Source organism: Rhamphochromis sp. 'chilingali' (assembly GCF_963969265.1).
Source record: "Rhamphochromis sp. 'chilingali' genome assembly, chromosome: 10".
NCBI lineage: Eukaryota > Metazoa > Chordata > Actinopteri > Cichliformes > Cichlidae > Rhamphochromis > Rhamphochromis sp. 'chilingali'.
In genome coordinates this window covers 12,841,030-12,854,988 of record NC_137937.1, presented here as the reverse complement: position 1 = coordinate 12,854,988, position 13,959 = coordinate 12,841,030, and the positions used below count along the sequence as shown (strand labels likewise).

The 13,959-nt window shown below is 41.4% G+C and overlaps 1 protein-coding gene across 1 annotated transcript; it reads right to left on the bottom strand.

Annotated features, from left to right (window-relative positions):
- Positions 1–4,506: 4,506 nt before the first annotated feature.
- asb6 (ankyrin repeat and SOCS box containing 6) lies at positions 4,507–12,922 on the bottom strand. Its single transcript, XM_080893850.1, has 7 exons — positions 12,786–12,922; positions 12,341–12,480; positions 12,044–12,219; positions 8,962–9,068; positions 8,749–8,857; positions 8,567–8,653; positions 4,507–5,791 (listed from the first exon to the last, which is right to left on the bottom strand). Exons 2-7 carry the CDS (start codon positions 12,448–12,450, stop codon positions 5,070–5,072), a joined length of 1,311 nt encoding a protein of 436 aa, XP_080749976.1. The 5' UTR covers positions 12,451–12,480; positions 12,786–12,922; the 3' UTR covers positions 4,507–5,069.
- Positions 12,923–13,959: the final 1,037 nt, after the last annotated feature.

Here is a 13,959-nt window from a genome sequence, read left to right as displayed (position 1 = left end):
ACACACCCTTCCTCCATCATGAATAAACCATACTGTGTCTATGAGTCATATACCACCCCCACATCCCTCTCTAACCCACTCCCCCTATTCGCTGCTGCAAAAGTAAAAAAACGCTAATTAACGTGATGGCTAGCTCCAGCTCCTGTCAGCAGCTTGTGGGGGCCTCTCAACCAGCAGCCAGGCTCTGCTGGTCTCTGGTTTTAGCTGCTCTCTCCCCAGCCACCATCTCTGGAGAACCAGGGGCCCCTCATTCATATTCAGACCCAGTCTCAGGCACCTGGAAGCTGCCAGCACCACCACCACCAGCACCGCACAACCAACCCCCATAGTGTCTATCACCAGCCCCCTCTAGCCCAGCTCCTGTCAATACTGGATCCCCCCCCCCCCCCCATACTGCTGTTAGAAGGCACCCACAAAATCCAGCTCCACCCTTCACAGATATATAGGCACACAATTTATTATTATTATTATTATTATTATTATATATATGCATTTTTTTTTTTTGCTTTTATATTAAAGTAAAATCAAACTGGAACAGGAGCACAAACCGACCAACTCCCATTTAGGAGAAGTGAGAGCTACAAACTCCATCTAGGAGATGACACAACCCAACTGATGGGTTGAATCACCCAACAGTGGAGAGAAAGAGAGAGAGAGAGAGAACAGTGGCGAACGAGCTCGGTTACCATGACAACGCAGCCGGGAGAGCAAGAAACAGGAACATACATAATCTGTTTCTGCTGAGACTTGCACATGTGGCACAGAGCTGCCTTTCCTCTGAGAAGAAGTGAAGGGGAGGTGTGTGTGTGTGTGTGTGTGTGTGTGTGTGTGTGTGTGTGTGTGTGTGTGTGTGTGTGTGTGTGTGTGTGTGTGTGTGTGTGTGTGTGCCCTTATGAAACATGCATGCCTGCCTCTCTGCAACTAAACTCACTTTTCTGCCCTAGTCACAGAGTGAGTCACAAAATACAAGCCATTATGGCGAAACTGAAGCACACAACCCAGTGTTTAGTGGCAGGTTTTTCTTTTTTTATTTATTCCCATCTGCTGAACGGTGCGAGGAAAAAAGCTGCTAAGCAGTTAAGATACGACATAAAATATATACAGGCAAGTAAGGGCAACATTTTCCCCTCTATTTTCCCTTCCCTGTGCCTCTCCGCCGCTCCCCTTCTGCCTTTCTTTTCTCTTTCCCTCTTGCTCCCTCTTTCTACAGGCTCAGTCTAACCTCCCCCTCCCCTTTCCTCAAGGGAATAAAGGTCGTAACGCAAATGATTACTCAAACCCGAGTTGCCATAGAAACGCAGTCATGTGACTGGAGCAGGCATGCATAGACCACAACAAAGAGGTGGATCAGGAACCAAGCGCTGGAAAGAGCTGGAGCTCGCCTTACTGGTGCCTCAGTGCATTTCACTCAAATTCGAACCCCTTTAAAAATAATAATTACAATAAATAAATAAATAAAAATGGGAGAAAAACGGCACTGAAAAGAGCTAAAGGCTGCAGTGAATCTGGGCTGTAACACCGCAGTGTGCCATATATCGTACCATTCACTAGAATACCAAGGGTGTGTCCTATTCATCATGTCCTTCTTGGAGGCTGAGCTCAGGCGCCAGTAGTCTGGAATTTCTGTGAAATGGCGTCAGTTGTTGTAGAAATGCAGAGGGTGGTGGACTGGAGAGCTTCTAAAATAGGAGCTGGATTGTGAGGCTGAAAAGTTGTCCGCATTATACACTTTCAGTAACGGCTCTCCCTCAAAGAGGAAAACAAGTTTTGTGTCAGTGCTGCTCTGGTTACTTGTCTGAGTTACTCTGTTTCCAAAGTCGAGGCTTTAAAAACCCTACTGGTGCACAAACAGATTTTGGAACAGTATCTATGAAAAAAAGGGGGGGTAAATGGTAAAAGCTGTAAACAGATAAAATATTTGTTCATGATGGAAGGACACAAGTCAGAGTGTGCCGCTCTAAAGCAGGAACCAGCACCTGGAGCACAATGAGGAAGGTGGCTTGCCCCAACAGGATTCAGCTGTCCTACATCCAATCAAGCCCCATTGAGATTAAGTCCCACCAGCTCGATATGAACCCCATGGCCTGCAACCATCTCTCTCTCTCTCGCTCTGACCAACCAGCAGTCCCCTCCCCTCCATAAGAGGATGTGCACATACACACGCACACAATATCCCAGCACCGAGTCAAAGCTACACGTTCAAGAGTCTTGTGTGGAGGCAACAGATAAAGTATATACAGTCTGGAATGCAGCACGATTGCAAGAAATACGTTGGTATCCAAATTCATCTTGGTGTTAGCAGCCATTAATTTCAGTGCACTTCAGCAGAGCGAGAGGAAGGGGTACATGTTTGTCTGATGAAGTCACCACATCTGTGGGTATGAGCGCTGTGTGTTTCGATGTCTACGCTCTCTTTCCCTCTCCCACACTCTTCTTCTCACCAATCAAACACACACAATATAAAGATACCTGGGCAAAAAGATAAGTGAAGCCAAAACAAAACACACAAACACACAATCTAAAGGGGTGTGACTGCACGGTGTGGAACCCCCTCCAGCTCCCAACCCCTTCACTGACTGCTGGCCATTTCCCTCCAAAGTCCACCTCAACTCCCATGAGGCTTCAGGCAGCAGCTGAGTGTTCAGTGATGTCTGCAATTATCCCGCGTCTAGACATTGTCTAGTGGAAGACAAGGAGATCCTGCACAGGCTGCTCTCCACAGAGGAAAAGGCCCCGGCTAGACCGGAACGTCTCTCAGCTGGTGAAGTAGTGGTTAATGAAAAGGTTAAGGGCAAGCTGGGAACTCAGCCAGGGAGCACAGACATGAAGGGAAATATAAAGTCATATATGTAATTTTGATCACAGTACGTGGTTCTTGCATGCAAAAAAGTATTTGTTTGGAAAATGTGGATTTATATCAATAAAATGAATTTCTTGAAGATTTCTGATATTTCCTTTCCTGGCATCAGATATTTCAGGTATTCCTGTATCCTTTAGTGTGTTCTGCTAAAGGAATTGCAAAAGCAATTAGCAAAAATAATTATCTTTGAATAAATATGTCAACATCCCAAGCATGAAATAAGAGATTTCATATTTTTCTTTATTTCAACATTCTATAAGTCACTTTTTTCATTTATAAAACATGCAGCTCTAATGGCACCTGCCCCTCATAAACCCATTCTGATATTGAACTCTGTAGAATTGTTTTGGAAGCTCTTGTCTCTCAGACAGAGTGGTCTGAAGTGAATAAAGGAACTACAAAACAAGCAAAAACACACAGCAGTTCGCAGCAGAGGTTGAAGGATATAATGAGCCGTGGTGAAAGAAGGCTATGAGAGAATGAGCAGGTGCGGTGGGGAAAGACCCATGGGCTTCAGGGAGAGAATAGATCAATAACTAATTTCAGTACAGAGCTTCACTCGCACCGTTTTCCAATAAATGCTGGATGGAGAATGCTGCCTTAGACCTCTCCCTCCCCGCCCCCTACTATCTCTATTCTATCACCTTCTACAAGCAAAAGGATTGGACTTTATGGAAGAAGCCTGTTCCTTTTTTTTTTTTTAAACTCCCCCCACCACCACTGTTGTCATTTTTGGTCGGGCGGATTATGTTCATGCTGCCAATGTATAGTATAAATTCAGCCCAATATTACCATTTCCATGTGTCCTCCATGACGACCGCTCTCACAACCATTCCACATATGGCGTCTCTGTATCTTTAATGTCTTTTTTTTCCCCTCCACTGTTCTGCCTCCTGCATCTCCCTCCCACTCTTCCCCTCATTCGACCAGGGCCAGTGTTGAGGTTTTGTCAAGAGTGTGCAGGGAGATTCAGACAGACAGGAGAGTGAAGCGTGTGTCATGCAGGGCTGCTGCTGCTGCTGCGGCTCTTCTCCTCAGAGGCTGTGACCTAGATAACCAAGAGGAGCTGGAGCGCCTGCAAGCCTTGGAGCCACTCCAGCTTCAGCAATGTCAGGAAGGGGTTAGTTGTATAACACAATGTCCTATTTAGTTTGCTACTCACACACGCATGGATGCATACACATATGTAAGCAACGGTTCCCTGTACCATCATCGCTTGCTTCTTTACAGACTGTTTGCCTGTTACCAAAGGCATGGGTGGAAAGAATGGGTTTAGCACAAGTGCGAGAGTGTAAAGGGGGGTATACTGGGCCCTCAATTCATCAGAATTTAACCATAAGCATTAAAAAAAAAAAAAAAAAAAAAGCCAGGTAAAACTTTCCACCTCAGCAGCCACCAAAGCTACATTATGTCACATACACATCTAGGGGCGCGCTCCTTCTGCTGTGCCTTATTTTAGCAACCACTCGAATGATGCTTGTGGTTTGAGCGCATCCATGAGGAAAACGTGTACCACCAATTATCCTGTTATTTACCGGTACACTGTCACAGTCACATTCAGCACTGCACTGCCACTACCTGGGAAATTATAAGCACTAATGTGTAAACAAACGCAAAACAAAAACTGCTACACAAAGCAATGAGGTCACAGGTGGTGGAAGTTTTTATTAATTGTTATTATTGTTGTCATTACATCTTCATATTAAGCTTGAAGTTACACAAATTCTACAGTATATCACCGTCACGTTGAGGATCTAAAATATAGATGGACCCTACTGTGCTGGAACAACTTCAATAGGTTGCACTGTGAATAGTTAAGTCTTCCAAAGTCTGAGCTACCTTTGAAAATGCAGGAGCAACACTGCCATCTGGTGGCTTTCATATTGTGCTGCATTTTTTATTTTATTTTATTTTTTAAATAAACGTGTCCATATGTTTCACCTCTACAGCATTTCACTGTGGCAGTGACAACTCAAAGACTAATCTGTACTTACAATGTTGTATTTGTAAAGTAAACATATACACAATTTTGTCTGTAAATTTGGCACAGGCAACACAGATTTGGAAATTAAACAAAGGCCTCAATGATATGTTAGACTTCGCTTCACTTATCACATCCTCAAATATTTTACACAAATTATTACAGAGTTTGTTCAGTCTTTCACTTCAGATTTTAAGCAACACAAATAGTAGTAAGCAGTTTATATCGTCAGCGCTGGCTCTGCTGGGGCTTGAAGCAGTCCCAGCCAGACTTTGGAGTGTACGTGTGCTCGGGAAGAAGAAAGTATTTGAGTCTGTCTGGTAGTGGTAAGGCTTTGACTCTGTCTTCCAGTGGCCAGGGCTTCAGGCGGTTCCTTATAAACGCCCTACAGAGGCATCGCAGAGCAGGGGGGCTTGCTTCACGCTCTGCTACGTGCTTGTGCAGGTTTAGTAGAGCCTGAGCGTACGGGTGAGACTCCTGACCAGGCATGGGGAGCTGCAGCCCGCAAGAGAGATGCAGCCTGGGGCTGTGAACCTTTACCAGGTCAAGCAACATCTCTGCCTGCTCCAAGAGCTCGGCTGCGTGAGTTTGATCAGAGCACTGCTGCAGGGCTGTTTGGAGCCTCTGGAAGAGAAGGCTATAACCTGACCAACAGGAGTCACTGTGATTGGAGCAAACCAAAGACGCGCCGCTCTGAATTAAGAGCACAGCCAAGGGGAAGAGCAGGTCAAAGTACTCCAGGCTCGTCTGCGTCAGGGAAGGCTCGCCATCCTCATTCAGACAGCAGCTGGGGTCCACGCCGTGAGCCAGCAGTAGCTGTGTGGTTTTCAGGCAGAAGTTACCAATCTGAGCAGCATCCTCCACCGAAGCCCCCAGCGCCTCCTTCACCAGAAACACCAACGACGACTCGACTGTTTCACCGTCTACAGTCGCAGCATGAACGTCAGCACCTTTGGAAAAGGAAGCATCTCTCAGCACTTATCCAGATTACAACACAGGCTTAAATTTGTAACACTTTTGAAACTGAGACAACTCAGTATTTACTGGTTAATTTAGGGGTTATTTGAACAGTCTTAGTAGAGTACGTCCTGTTATATCTATTTGCGTGTTTAAAAAAAAAAAAACCTATTCTCATTTTTAGGCTTAGGCTCCAAAAACTAATCCCACATCTATTATCATGCAAATTGCTAGCATCAGATACAGGCCCTCCCTGGTGTTCAGAACGGTTTCAGATAACTTGAGAGTCAAACTAAAAACATGAGCTGGCCTCTTTTGCTGTGTGTATTTGCACAGTTTCTCTTGCTGTGCAAATACCGTTTGGCTTTTGATCTTTATCCCTCCATTATTTCCAAATACACTTTGCTCTTCCAGTGTTTAATAAGTGACAGCAGGGCTTATGTTAACCTTGTGCAGCCAAAAAACTGACATCCTAATTTAGATCTTTTTCATGTGACTCTTCCAAAGTAACGGCTGATCTTTTAAATTAGCAACATTTTTAATAAAGGCTGAATACATTCTTAATTCAACTACATGCAAATAAATAAATCTACTCAGCATGATTCTGATAATAACAATAATCTAATAATATATCATCATCATCATCATATTTTGATGTAAAATAAAAACCAATGCGTGTCGAGTTTCCTAGTAACATTTACTGTTTACACACATTTTGATATGAAGGTTGTTTTATGATGACCCAGAGCTACCCAGGGGACTGTGGTTAGATAAAAGATGAACAATGACTGCAGGGCTGAACAGGCCAGGGTGGGATACTGAGATGTGGAGCAGCAGAGAATGGTAGCTGAGTGAACAGAGTCCAGAGTGTGGAGAACTAATCAAATAAAAAGTGAAATCTGGAGCAGAGCAGCTGAAACGTGTGGGTATCATGGCCCGGAGAGCAGAGCTGATGAGGTGAAAGGCTGCAGAGTTGAGACGGAGCAGTGTGGACGATGGATGAGAGAGAGACCGCAGGACGAATGCAAGAGGAGGCTGAGGTGGACGGTGTGATAAACTTTGTACTACTTTTACAATTATTAAAATAAAAATGACTCTTATTTTGTTCTGGACAACTGTATGGTTAATTTGAAAATGTAGGCAATCCATTTCACAGTGAGCGGTCTGTCTTTTATACCTTCTTTATTTTAAGCATATAATACTAATACAGCCCATATGGAAAAGATATATATAAATCCTATAAAGTTGGTATCTGTCTTGTGTGGAACTTGTATGAAAAGCATACAAGAGTGAAAACAGATATAAGATCCCTTGAAAAATTATATAAATGAAACTTGTATGTTTTGGATATTTACTAAAACTATATATGAAAGTGGCCACTTTCATGAGTAAATCATATAAGCCTTATATGATTCACTATATGAAGTAGGCCACATCTTATGCAAGTCTTTTATAAGTTTTTTCTATTTCTTTTTCCATATGAGTGTATCTGAAATTAATTTTTAACTTTTCCATATCGTTTAACCCTGCGACAGAATGGAGTCCTGCCCACGGATCTGCCCCTTTCCCCTATAACAGCTGCGATTTAAACACACCGCAACTCTGAATTGGACAAGTGGAAGAAAACGGACGGATGCTTGGATAATGTTCTTCTTCTATAGTCAATTATTTAGATGTCATAGGTATTGTCGTATTGTTGTATCCTTTGTTTACTACATTATATGTATTTTATCCTTACAATCTTTCGAAGAGCTAATAAACGTAATCTTAAATAAATTTGTGAAATGTTATAATTAGAAAAATTAGATGGAAAATAACAATTTCAACTTTTCAAGAAATTACCACTTTTCCAATACTGATATTATTGCATAACAAAGAGACATGAAAAGCACAGGCAGAGGCTAAACACTCTGTTTCACGTGCAACACTTTGTATGTTAGAACTTCGCTCTTCTCTGCAGCTGACTGATGGACCAGTAACATCACCAGCAAGAGTGGCTCACTGCAGGCAGATGGACCGTGTCTGGACTGGAGCGGACAGACAATTAGCTACCCCTGCTGGACCATAAAAAAAAATCTTTAGTGTTGATGTTGATGACTACGCATCCTGTAATGCTGGAAATCCCCATTTGTCTTTGAGAAGTAGAAAACTAAAATACACTCTGGAATTACACTTTAAGGAAAAAAAACGCTAAACCAGAATTGGCCACAGTGAAAATGTCAGTAACAGCTGGGGGCCACTTTTGAGCACAAATAAAAAATACAAAACATTGTCATGTGCAGGGTTTTTTATGCAATGTAAAATTCATTGGTTTACACAAAAATGTCCAAGCCTTGTTTGGCCTTTTGAAGGAAAAACTTAAGTGTTTATTACACTTGTTTAAAAAAAAAAAAACCTGAACCAGACGAGATCAAAAAAGAAAAAAGTCCCAACCCTATAGTCACCCTCTGCACATGAAAATACTTGTAAGTGTGAGAAGTTTAATGATAAATTTAAGCTTCTGCCTACAGAAGATGAAACCTTTTATGGTTAAAAAAAAAAAAGTCACTAGTGAGTCGCTTCATGCTGGGATCTCAGCACTAGCTCTGCTCCACTTTCAATTTTCTGTTAAGAATCAGATCCATGGTTTATTCCAGGTTCAAAATGAGCACAGGTGGCAAAAAGCCTGTGTGCAGCATTTTAGCTGTGATGCCGCTTGAGGAAGAATTTGAATGACCAAAAGCAGATGAGAAGGAAAAGTGCCTGGAGTGCAGTTTTAGAGTCAGTACCTCTCTCAAGTAGCAGCTGGATGTTCTCCGTGTTGTGCACGGTGATTCCATCGCTGCTCGCCAAGGCATGGAGCAAAGGTGTTTTTCCTTTGAAGACAACATCAAAGCAATCGCCTTTCAGAATGACTGAATAAGGGTATGAATGGAAATTTTACAATTAAGCTTGGCCATCGTAAACTCACCGTGTTTATCCCTTGCATTCACATCAGCACCCAGGTCCAGCAAGGCGATCAGGCAGGGCAGTCTCTCTGACTCCTCGCTGGCAAGGTCCAAGGGACTGCTCTCATGAATCTACAGAAATAACAGATTTACATAGAATCCCTCTACTGATTAAAAAAAAAAAAAAAAAAGACAGAATCAATCAAAAGAGAAGTCATGGATTCCTCTTTACTCACTCTGTCCCTCTTTTCAATGTCTGCTCCGTGCCCGGCCAGCAGCTTCACCATGTTTGGCCTGTTCCTCAAAACTGCTATGTGTAGTGGATTGTAGTATGAAACTGGGTCTTGAGAAATGAAAACAAATATTTTGTGTATAAAACAAAGTCTTCATTAAAGAGATGAAAAGCAACAGACAGGCGAGGATTTGACAATATAGCATTGTTCCTAAATGAGTGTGGGCAAAGCTATAAAAGTTACTGTACACTTACATGCAGAGTATAAAACCAAACAGAGAACATGAGCAATAAAAGAAAAACTGTAAAAGACAAGCAAAAGGAGAGATCATGAAAAGACATGAAGACACAGGAAGTAAACACGTACTGCATGGTATGTGGGGAGCATTTGTTTCTCGCCAGAGGACTTTATGAAATGTGAGAGGTGAATGAAGCAGCCTCTGCAAGAAATCCCTAATCATACCCTTGGGAAAAACACATGCCTGAAACCAGCAGAGGTCACCACAGCATAGTTAGGCTTAGTCTGGAAGGTTTAATCACAGTAGAAAAACATGCTGCACTTCCCACTAGTATATACAGACGATAACTGGCTCGTTATGCATGTGCAACTACTTGTTACATGTAGAAAAATGGCAGTGGTCTCCTGTTTGTATCAGTCATTAAAAACAATCTGTGTATTAAGAGAAAATGGACTATTGCAGGAGGGAATGAGGTGAATGCTAGAAAGCCAAAAACACTCTTCAGCACTTTGAAGATCATTTGCAACAGCTTGCAAAATTTCAGTTACAAGAAACAAATGTGCTATTGGGCCAGGGGGGCACTGGCCACCCCCCAAAATTTGCTTATTTGGTTTTCACATGCACCCATTTTCAGTGATATCAACTTTAATAGCATGAAATTAACTAGGCATATAATTCTTTTCTTTATCTATTTTTTGCCATATTTTTCAAGTATCCAATATTTAACAACAGCATAATAAAAACTAGAAATTCTGTGTTTAGTGTGCCACCAATATGGCCACTCCTGTGAAAGAATTCTTAAAGCAGCCCTGTCATTAATAACGTGATGCAAATATGTTTGAAGGCAAATAACTGGCTATAGTTCATTGCCTAACCAACATTTCTGTTGCTTACCGGCATACTGGGAGTGTTGGATTTGGTTTTGTGTCAGCAACCAAATCAGTAGCACAGAAATGACACACACACATTGTTTTTTCAGCTTTTGAAAACAGAAGGTAAACTATCCAGAGCAGTGGAGACTCCTGTAAAAATGTGGTGCTGCCAGCATCGTGACCTGGAGCTTGAACCACAGAAGCTGCTGCTAATGACATCTGCCATCTCCTAGTGATGTCCCTTCCTGCAGTCTGGGCCTACATCAGTTCACTTATGATGCTTGAACACACATTTTAGGCTACGTCCACACTGAAGGTCTTAATGCTCAATTAAGATTTTTTGATCAAATCCGATTTTTTTGTCTGCTTGTTCACACTACAAATAAAACGTGACAGCAAACGCGCTCTAGTGTGAACCCTCAAAGCGGCCCGCATGCGCAAAAGAAGACGTCACACACAACGCGCTCTGTTTAGATCCAGACCAAACAGTATTGTTTGACTGATGGCTCTTAATATAAAGACTTGTTTTGGACTTTACGTTTCCCAATTTTGCTTTAAGTTATAAAGTTATTTTGTTATTTACATATGGCCTAATAAATATCCTTATTGCTGTTTTAGAGAGGAGCGGTGCTTCAAAGGATAGTTGGAAATGTCTGTCAGAATCTGCAGATTATACAGTACAAAGAAAATGTTCATGTTTCTCCAACACTGTCTTCCCAACAGTTTCACTGACATCTACATGGGATGGCCAGGAAGCTTTCATGATGTCTTATCGGGCGCTTCTCCGGCACGGATAATTGGCGTCTGTCTTGTGTCAGTTACGTAAAAGATGGATTTAATGCGACATGACCATTCAAACAGCAGTTGCTTTCTAAAACATCAGATATGTATCGGATTCAGTACCACTTACGAAAGTGACCCAGATCGGATTGGAAAATATCGGATTTGTGCCGTTCACACTGTCATACCATGATCGGATATGGGTCGCATAGGGTCAAAAAAGTCGGATTTGATACGCTTTCGCCTGCAATGTGAACGTAGCCTAAGTAATACGCTCACTGACAAAAGACTGAGTGGACCTGAATCTGATGTTCTGAAGTACACGTATCATGATATGACATATCGTGATCACTGAATGACACAGGAAATCAATCCTGCCCTCGGCCATCTCCCTGTACAACTCTTCCATCTAATACACTGTAAACACTGCAATAGTTGCATCCTTTTTGCACACGCTCTTTCTACTCTGTAACATTCCTGTCAGCACTGGTGATATTTATTTATAATCACCTCTGTCAATCCTTGATTTGTATTATTTAGTGATTTGTATATATTGTGCTATTTCTTAAATCTGTAACATACTGTATTGTTAAATAGTCTAGTCCGTTTCTGTTATTTATACTAGAGCAACTGTAACCCACATAATTTCCTTAGGGATTAATAAAGTATGCTGATTGTGATTCTGATATTGGAACTGCTGCTGAAAATTTTGCTAGTATGGCAAGACACTGAATGAACTCCAAACTGCCAGGAAAACTATTCTAATTTGTTTTCTCATCCTACAGATTTTGTATTGTAGCAGCTTGCTTGCGCTTGTTGGTACATACGCTTGATTTGAATCGGACCAACATAGGATTTTTAAGACCGATATTGATATATGATGATTTAAAAATCAGATATACCTTCTACGTCCTTTTTAAGATAAGACAATGCACTCATTGTTGTGTCTGTAGTGCTCTAAACATGAAGTTGCAGAGTGCCCTCTGGTGGACAAATGATTCAAAATCAACAATCACACCTTAGCTGAAGAGTGTTTCTTTCTTCTCTGCTTTTTTAAATTTCAAAAATGACATTAAGCACAGTCACAAAATGATCTCTCTCTCTCTCTTTAGCAAGGTTTCATAAACAAATGTGTATACAGTGTCAAGTTAAAAACATTCACATCATCTAAAACACACTCCAAACTGTTATTAACCTTCAAAGTTGAGATCTGCTCCGTAGCGTAGGAGGATTTTTGCTGGCTGCACCAGACCTCGCTCTGCCATTTTGAACAGGGCATAGCTGATCCCCTCCACAAACACCTCTGACTGGGATTCTTGCTCCAGGAGCTCCACCAGAGACCTAGAAATTGCGGATTCTTCCTCAGAACTCCTGACAGGAGAAGAAAGAAGCACCTTGTATGTAATGTTTGTCTGTTATCTGATACATGTTCAATTAATTACGGCAGTGTAGCACTGCCAAAAGAGGACTGTAACTGAATAGCCAGCTTTACCTTTCCTCGCCAATGTCATGTCGTTCTTCCAGTCCAATAACACACATGACAGCATCTACCAGCGGCTGATACTCATAAATTATCCTGCGAAATCCATGGAGGAAAGGCATGGCTCTGCCTCGGCGATCCTAGGTTAGCTCCTAAAAAGCATAAAAGAAATGCTGTGTGCTGAGGGTGTGTCAGTCTAACAGAGAACGCAACGCAGACATCAAAGCTTATCTCTTGAGTACAGCTGACAAAAGTATTCATATCGTAGGTGACACGTCACAGTAACAGGCTAACGCAGTGGTTTTAAAATCCTTCATACAAAATAATATGTACTCCTAATACTGATTAGTTAGCTGGACCCATTCAGCTGACCGTTTGTCTAACTTACGCTAACCGCAACGATATTTATGTTATAAAAATGGCGACAAGTGTCGCAATCAATGGCAGCATGACTTACCAAATGTATCACTTCTTGACCTGCTAAATTATAAATAAATGTCTTAGCGAAATTACTTTTAAAAGAGAGGAAAGTCACTCAGAGCAGACTCCCTTTAAAACAGGAAGCTTTCCTCACGCCCGCATCGGTCCGACGCTGTTTTCATTCCCATTTAAAATACAAGCCTAAACAAGGTTCCTCTTTCGAGTCCGTGTCCTTCAATCAAAAATGAGTAAGTAAGCAAACACACTGCACCACTTCAGTTGTTGAAACATAGACATTTACTGAAAATTTAAATGCCAAATAGTGATTTCGGGTATTTAAAGGATATAAATTAAAGGATAATAGAATAAATATAAATACTGCATTAATTAGCGTATAATCAGGCCTTCCAGCAATCTGAGGCGTTTTCATTATAGTCCATTATAACTACATAGGAGCAGGGGCTGGTTTCTGGAAACCATCCATCTTTAATACAGCTGCAGAGACGGACATGGCTTTTTCACCTAATAGCTTTTTATGTAAGTGGATAAAGATCAACCACATACATAGTACGTCTTATAAGTCAGCTCTTTCCAACTGTGTATGATCATTCAACATTTGTGCATATTTTCCTCACCTCCTTGTTATTGTCATTGTTTCTTCGACCATGCACCCTAATTTTTAATTCATACGTTTCCTCCTCACCTCAAGCCTCATCTCCTGATATGGTTGCAATTATGTATTGTCAGCAGACAATACATAATTGTATGCCCTGTCTCAGGACAAGCTGACTAAACAGTAAGAACAGCTGGTTAGCATTGTTCGAGCTATGGTTAGGCTTGAGTGTACTAAAAATCACAACTTTCCCTCTGATTAACAGCTTGATTAAATACTGACAGTATATACTCACTATAGATGTAACTGTAGCAAGTATTAAGCACTTGAACTTTGAGGGGTAAGAAAACATAATTCAGTTGACTGCAGTCTCCAACATACTGACATCTATTGGTGATAATTTACACACTGTAGCTTTAAGTAAAATGCTTTTGTAGTTGACTTATGATCTGTCAAATATATTTTTCAAGAATGATATTTAGTTATTTTGTGGTAGAAATTACATTCCTGTCACAAGGTAGAAACTGTAGACTTTTTTTATGCTAATTTATCTGTTGATATTAAAAATATCCTTTTTAAAAGATATCTCATAAAGAGT